This window comes from Drosophila albomicans, chromosome 3 (genome assembly GCF_009650485.2).
Source record: "Drosophila albomicans strain 15112-1751.03 chromosome 3, ASM965048v2, whole genome shotgun sequence".
Taxonomy (NCBI): domain Eukaryota; kingdom Metazoa; phylum Arthropoda; class Insecta; order Diptera; family Drosophilidae; genus Drosophila; species Drosophila albomicans.
In genome coordinates this window covers 30,697,343-30,704,684 of record NC_047629.2, presented here as the reverse complement: position 1 = coordinate 30,704,684, position 7,342 = coordinate 30,697,343, and the positions used below count along the sequence as shown (strand labels likewise).

Sequence of the window (7,342 nt, the reverse complement as noted above, 5' to 3'; positions counted from 1 at the left end):
GCTTATCGATATCGATAACTTGCAGCCCTAGTCATTTTACTTGCGACAACCCTAACATCTGGGACTTGTCGATGCGTGACGTCACTTGAATTTAGTCACAACAATTTAGCAAAACAATGGCCGAGTTTCAATGGCCATGGGAGTATACATTTCCACCGTTTTTCACGTAAATAACCAAATCAGTTACAAAAGATGTATACTAATTATAAATTATTACTTGCAGCCTGCAGACACACGATGAAACACGCCAGCAACAGCTAAAAGTCTGGTCGGATCTCTTTCTCAAATACCTCAAACATACAAATCAATTTTTGCTTGGTATCAACGATCAAAACTTGCCATTATTTTGTAATGAATCGATCAAGCGTCGCCTGTCGTCAGAGCTAATCTTGCTTATTCTGGAGCATCTACAAAGCACTGGACATGCAGCGCCACTAGACAAGAGGCGTCAGGAATGGCAGGTGTACTGGTACACGTTGGAGGAGTATGGAAACATGGTCTATGACTGGATTCAGGAAACGGGACAAACGAATAGCATATGCACCCTATACGAAATAGCTTTAGGAGAAAGTACCACACAACTGGATTTCCACGGCGTGGACGAAGCTGTTTTACTCAAGGCTTTGCGTCTATTGGAGGAAAAGGGAAAATGTGAGCTTATTGAAATGGATGGCAGTCACGGCGTAAAGTTTTTCTAATTTCATGGTGGAATTTACATAGATTTAAATACAACCCGTCTCGTATTCCTGTGTAAAAATTCTTATTGTAAAACAAAAATTAAAAATAATATTTATATGCATTTGTTATCATATAAAAATAATTTATCGATATCTTATTAGTTCGATTAACGATTTAGTATACAAAATAGTCAGATGCAGTTTATTTTGCAGCGGTAACACTAAACATAAGAAGCAACTCTACAAACTTTGTTTTTATTTACGGCCGCCAATTTTTTTTTAGTTTTGAAAGAATTACACAATGGTGGGTAAAGTGCGCTTATTCAAGGCACTTATTTAAGCTGGTTACCATTGCAATTTCAGAGCGTTGACGACTTAGTGCGCGACCAAGCCCGTCTACTGAACATGCAGAGTGTATTGCAGCATGCGGCAATCGCTTCAATCACATGCACTGGACCCCGAAGTCTCGGCCCTGATCGAAAACCATTGCGCTTAGAGATTAAACAGGATGTGCTTCCAGTTCTGCCAGTGCACAAAGTAGTGACACAAGTCGACAAGACGCCGCCGGGCATAGAACTGATTGAGACAAGTGTATTTCCCGATGCCAATATCATTAATGCGAGCATTGTGAAGCGCGAACTGGCCGAGGAATGTAAGCGCAGTGTCAAGCTACAGCTGCAGGAGATTAAGGAGCGACAACAGAGTGCGCTTAATGGACAGCATGCGTTGCAGCGGCAGGCAGAGCAAAATCAGTTCTACGCGAACAGTCGCGTGCAACGCAAGGAGAATGACAAACTGCTACAACAACAGGCGGAACAGCTGGCCAAAAGCGAGCTGGAGGCACAACAAAGAGAACAGCAGGCACTACTCAAGCGAAATAACCAAAAGCTACTGCTGCTAACCATTGAAGCCGTCTCGTGTTGTCACAGTCGCTTCTGCGGCAAATACGAAAAGGTGGCGCAACTACTGCTCACCTTAGATACAGAAAGTGTCCAGGCGTGTGCGGCTATCAATCAAGAACTACGCGAACTGGCGCAACAGTTCGATCAGCTAGTTGGCAAACTTAAGTGCGGTACTTCTGAGGCCCTCGAATTGAACAGCATATTCACAGCGGAACAATATTGCCAGAATCTGGACAAGTTGGAGGTGAAACTGCATCAGCAGCTGACGGAACAGGAGCAGCAGCAGCTTATCAAGGCCAAGCAGCAGGCGGAGGAAAAAGAAAAGGAGCGACTGCTGCTTTTAGAGCAACAACGGCAGAAAAAACAAGAGGAGCAGCAACAACAAGAGCAGAAGCATCAGCAGGAGCTGGAAGCGCTGCTCAAGGCAGCACCAAAGCCAGAGGAAGCTCAGCAGCCAGCGGAGACGTCAACACCAAGTGCGGCAGCGCCAGCAGCAGCACCACCAACAGCTGCCACTGCAACTGCAACAAGTGGCATCTCTACCAGTTATGTGCATCCCACACGCTTGGCTTTCTACAATGAAATCAATGCGCTGTACCAGAGCAAAGTGGACGCAGTGAAACCACTGCAAACGGACGAGGCTTGGAAAAAGTATCGCACCAATTGTCAACGCACCATCAATGTGCCATTGAATGCCATCACGGCCAGCAGTCCACAACATCTCACCACGAATTTTGACAAGCTGTACAATTTCTTTGCCGGTCAGCCGGTGAGAACTATGGACGGCAGCAACATAACAATCAATGATCATCCCTTGGCGCGGGACTATTGCATATTGCTGATGGCCAAGAAGTTTGTCAGTCAAACAGACACCGCCATTTCCAGTAATCCGCAAGCAGCTTTCCCCTTTGCCTCGGTGATCAACACATTCTGGAAGCTGCTGCCCGATTTTGGCAAAATCTTTCTGGCCTACATGTACAAGGAGTCACCGTATCTGGTGCCATATGTTATACCCCAACAACCGGATCAAACTCCCGAGCAATACCTTAAGACAATGGGCTATCGACTGTCGGATAACAATGAACTGGAGAAACCGGACATGTTCCTCAAACGTCAAACAGGCATTGCTCGTCTCTATGCGGCTGTCATCATGACGCCCAGCCGAAAGATTGATGGTCCTGCGCAATGCTTTGGCCTGGACGAAGCTTGGCGTTGGTTGACCCACATTACGTTTGTGAAGCCATTGCCCGACATTTGCGCCACAATGATCATGGAGATGCTGCAGACACTCGGCTTCGAGCTGTGGCGTGCCTATGGAACGAACTTTCTGAAGCTTTTGGTCTACATCCAGACTGTGTACATTCCGCAGCTGGCGGCGTATGATGAGGGTGGACCCAAGACACGTCTGGAGATGTTGCTATCGAAATTTCTACGTGAACGTCAGATTCCACAAGCTGTGGGTGTGTTGCCACCCGGCTTTTGGTAGATCAATAATTTAACTAGAATAAAGTAAACGTGGGAATTGAATTCAAAGATAAGCATTTGAATTTCAAATCGTCCTAAGTCTTTTCAAATAGTTTTAGTCTACAATACAAAATTTCCTGTTAATATATTTTATCGTTTAACAAAAAAGAATATGGTTCGACGTAATAGAAAGAAAGATAACTTCTTAAAAGGCATAAATTACAAAAATTGCAGCTTGCGCTATTGTCGCAATCCATTCTTGATTTTCTTGCAACACTTTCGTAAAGTCGACGCAAACTCGGATGATCCATTGTCCGCCTACGAGAGCAGTGCGGTGGCTGGATCTCTTTGGAAATATTTGTCAGACAAGCAGAAGGAACCTTATATTCATGTTGCGCGAAAGTTTAATCAATTTTATAACTCGCGAGCTCGCAAAATAGAATACATTTTGGATCGAGCAAGAACACTTGCATGCGGAACGGAAATTAATGAGGCTGTTCAAATATGTCGACGCGTCAATCGTTGGAATGAGCATGCTATGGACAAGATATTTGCGAAAGGAGATCCACTTGAATGTATCTGAATAATGTATCCCAAACTTGACAATCTCTTGATCTTGGGCATATGTGTTAACTTATTTAGCTAATAATAAATGTATTAAATCGTATTTTGTTCTGTTAAAATTTCTCAATTATCGTGAACTGACGAAGGCTCTTAGCATTTTTAAGCCACAATTTTATTGATCGAAAGTTGCTAAAGGCAAAAATCATTTTATGAACGTTATGCAATTGAATATCAAACTATAACAAAGCATTATTAGTTGCTCTTCTCGTTGAACTCTCCTCATTCATCATCATCATCGTCATCGTCAAGATCTAAATCATCCAATTCGCCTGCCAAATCCAAGTCGGTAAACAAATCTTTGTTAATCGCGGGCGCACTGTCGACAGAGCTGGTTGCTGCAGCCGCTGCATCCTCGGCTGCAGCAGTTTTGGCTGCTTCTTCGGCCTGATCAAGTAATCTTGTGCTGGATGCCACAGTGCCAGAGCCATCAACCTCTTGAGCGGCCAACGAGAGAGCGGCCAAATCGAGCTCTTTAAATTCGACGACATTTTCATCATCATCATCCTCACGGTTGTAGATATCGAAAGCAGCATCGCCCTCCTCCATGGGTCCATCGTCGACCAGGTCGGGATTGAAGCTGAACATTTCACGACCAGAGATGCCAAATTGTTTGCCCTTGCTAAAGTCGCTCTTCTTGCGTTCCTCTTCGGCGGCCAGTTTCGCCTTCTTCTCCTGCAGTTTGCGCTTCTTCCAAGCGAGGAAGGACTCTAACGTGACGCGTGTCTGATTGGGACCCAATGCAGCACGCTCCTTCTCAATCAGATCGACCAGCGAAATCTCCGTTGGTTTATCCTCCTTCTTCTTGTCGCGCTTGAGCACATAGCCAGGAGGCAACGCATGGCGATAGATGCACTTCTCCCCGTTGGGACACTCCCAGAACCAGCCGTATTTGGACTTCTCCACAGCTTCCAGGAAGTATTTGCAAATCTGTGTGAGCAATTTGATTAATAAATAAGTTGTAAATGGCAAAGATTTATTTTCTTTACAATTTCCGTGGTTGGGCGTCGCTTTTCAGCCGAGTGCTTCTTGTCCACCACCTCCTTCAGCTTGGCATCGTCCCAGTTGGTCATGGGATCGTCTTCGCTGTCACGCATATCCACATACATGGAACGTTTCTCCACCTTGTTCTCCAGCGAGAGATCGTGCGAGAATTTGCACTTGTCTCCCTTGGTGCAAGTTCCCTGTTTGAAGAATGCACACACCACCGACTTGGGATCCGTGCCCTTCTCCACCTTTTGCCCCTGCACCGGCTTGAAGATCATGGCCAATTCACGCTGATCGGCCAACTTCTTCTCTTTCTCCTCCTTGCGCTTGTCGCCATCTGCTCGTGGATGATGTCCGCCGGCCTGCACTTGTTTCTGGACTTGCTGAATGAACTTCTGTTGCTTGTTGCCTTTCTTGTTCTTTAGACCAAAAGTTTTATCCTGTCAAGATTTGTAAAATTGTTTCATAAATTTGTTGTTGACGTTGTACATTTGTCTAGAGGCAAGTTTTTGTCGTGGTTCCTGCATTGAGGTTATGTTGGACAGGGGCAATGCCACTGAAGACAATTGCAATTTTTGTTTACCTCAATGACTTTCTCCTTCTTCTTTTGCTCCGTCTTTTTGCTAGGAGCAGGCGCCTTTTTTGGTGGCATATTGCTGCAACAACAAATTTAACAAACTGAAAGTAAAATCCGAGAGTGCACAGCTATTTGTTATAAATTATAGCTGGATCATAGAGATGGACACATCGATGTCACTATCGATGCTTATCAAATTTTTGTTAACATCGATTTCTTATTACAATCATCAATGTTTTATAGCAGCTAAATAATATAATTATTATTACATGAATTAGGTTTTTAAGACAAAACCTTAAAAAAATCCGTTGTTTTAAATTATTTCTGAATAAGGCTTCAAAATCTTCTCTAACTTAAAATCAATGAAACGTTGTAATAAATAAATCTATCGATATTTCAGATACACCCTGTGCTAACTCGATATGGTTTTTTATTTACACATCTGGCAGCGCTTGAGAGATTAACTTTTTGGTGTATGCATATTGAACGTACCAGATGACCGTTACTCGATTTTTAATCCCAAAATTTTTACTAGAAATCTAGGAGGAGGTCACTCGAATATATGTGTTTTTAAATATCCGTCATTTACTTAGCTTGGTCACACTTTGAAAAAAGGATTTTAGAAAGGATGGCGGTCGATAATATTTGTTGAAAAAATAGACAACAAAAAGCTGAGGTGTGAACTTTTTCCCCTCTTTATTTTCCGTTTTTTTGGGTAAGAATTATTAATAAATTATATAAGCACACTGAATAAATCAGAAAAGTAGTTTAGCGTTCAAAACAAAAAAAGATTGGCTCAGTTGTGTAGGTAAATAAACAAACTATGTTAGTTTAACATAATCGGATTAGCTAGTGCAAAATCCATCAACTCTTTCCCTAGCCCGCTGTATGCGATGTGACAGAGCTATAAATAATTACATGGGCATGTCCATTTGAACATATGTTTGTACTTGCACACATGTTTGATTTTTATTTATTTATTATGGTTGCGTCTGTCCGCTTTTTATTACGAGTATGTATTTTGAAATGTATGTATGTATGTGTATACCCACTTCAGCGCACATGTTCAAGTTGTACATATTTCAATTATCTTCTCAGCATATCTCTCTCTCCCCTTCATAGCCAATACTGAATTTGTTTTCAAAGGTCTTTTCACTCACACTCGCATACACGCACATGTGCTCGCTCTTCGTGGGTGGCCTTTAATTCGTCGCTGCATCATGGGTGGTCTATCGCTGTGTAGCTGTGTGTGCTAGTGTGTGTGGCTCTCTCTCTATCACCATCTCTGTCTGCCTCTGCTTTTGACTAAGAGCGAGGGCTATGTGAGTGTAGTGTGTGTGTGTGTGAGTGCCCCCATTGATCATTTTCTTGTTCGTTTGATAATGCGTGACGCTTTCATATGTATAGCCCTTTCGCTCGCACTAATTTATGCTTTGCGGTAGACATTTTGATCCTTCTGCGTCTTTTTATTCGAGCATAAAATTAGCAATTATTTGTGTGTGTGTGTTTTTTTTATTGGCTTTTTAGTGTGCGTTGCGACCCGGCTTCTGGGCGCCCTCAGATCATGATGCGATCTGTGTGTGGTCTGAAATTACGAGTTTAGCTTTTATTCGAAAACACAAACAACAACAACAACAACAGAGCACAGAAAAAAGCATTCTTATTCGCCATTGGAGCATTTTGATTTTCTTTTTTCTAGGAAGAATTGTGTGCAAAATCGTTAAACATGTTTTTATGGGGCGCTTTATGGTTGTGCTTTTGTTTCTTTTAAATATCAAGCAAAAGACTTCTATAGAAATTGGCTTAGCATGGGAACTAAAATGGTTTTTTTGTTATTGTTTTTTTGGGGTAACGCGCAGCGCATAGGCAAATTTTTACTGTAGCGTCAACAGATTACAAATTTAAATATGCCCGCCAGCAGTTGTTAAAATTATGACAAGCAACAGAAGCAGCAGCAGCAACAACAGCAACAGCAATAAATGTTGTTGGCAACACAAGAAAACCGTTTCACATGCAATGTTGCCAACAATTATTTGTGTTGTTGACAGCAAGACAGATAACGCAGCAGCAACCATTTGCATCAAAGAGAAGACGCAAACCAAGAGGAGGCAAAG

The 7,342-nt window shown here is 42.6% G+C and overlaps 3 protein-coding genes across 3 annotated transcripts; 2 read left to right on the top strand and 1 right to left on the bottom strand.

Annotated features, from left to right (window-relative positions):
* Positions 1 to 35: 35 nt before the first annotated feature.
* Positions 36 to 795, top strand: LOC117572779 (vacuolar protein-sorting-associated protein 25). The gene is made up of 2 exons (XM_034255874.2): positions 36 to 166; positions 224 to 795. Exons 1-2 carry the CDS (start codon positions 117 to 119, stop codon positions 696 to 698), a joined length of 525 nt encoding a protein of 174 aa, XP_034111765.1. The 5' UTR covers positions 36 to 116; the 3' UTR covers positions 699 to 795.
* A 46-nt stretch (positions 796 to 841) lies between these two features.
* Positions 842 to 3,197, top strand: LOC117572775 (mRNA export factor Gle1). The gene is made up of 2 exons (XM_034255871.2): positions 842 to 981; positions 1,041 to 3,197. The coding sequence occupies exons 1-2, from the start codon at positions 979 to 981 to the stop codon at positions 3,063 to 3,065; spliced, it is 2,028 nt and encodes a 675-aa protein (XP_034111762.1). The 5' UTR covers positions 842 to 978; the 3' UTR covers positions 3,066 to 3,197.
* A 537-nt stretch (positions 3,198 to 3,734) lies between these two features.
* On the bottom strand, positions 3,735 to 5,400 carry LOC117572778 (zinc finger CCCH domain-containing protein 15 homolog). Its single transcript, XM_034255873.2, has 3 exons — positions 5,235 to 5,400; positions 4,654 to 5,091; positions 3,735 to 4,594 (listed from the first exon to the last, which is right to left on the bottom strand). Exons 1-3 carry the CDS (start codon positions 5,301 to 5,303, stop codon positions 3,887 to 3,889), a joined length of 1,215 nt encoding a protein of 404 aa, XP_034111764.1. The 5' UTR covers positions 5,304 to 5,400; the 3' UTR covers positions 3,735 to 3,886.
* Between the last annotated feature and the right edge of the window lie 1,942 nt (positions 5,401 to 7,342).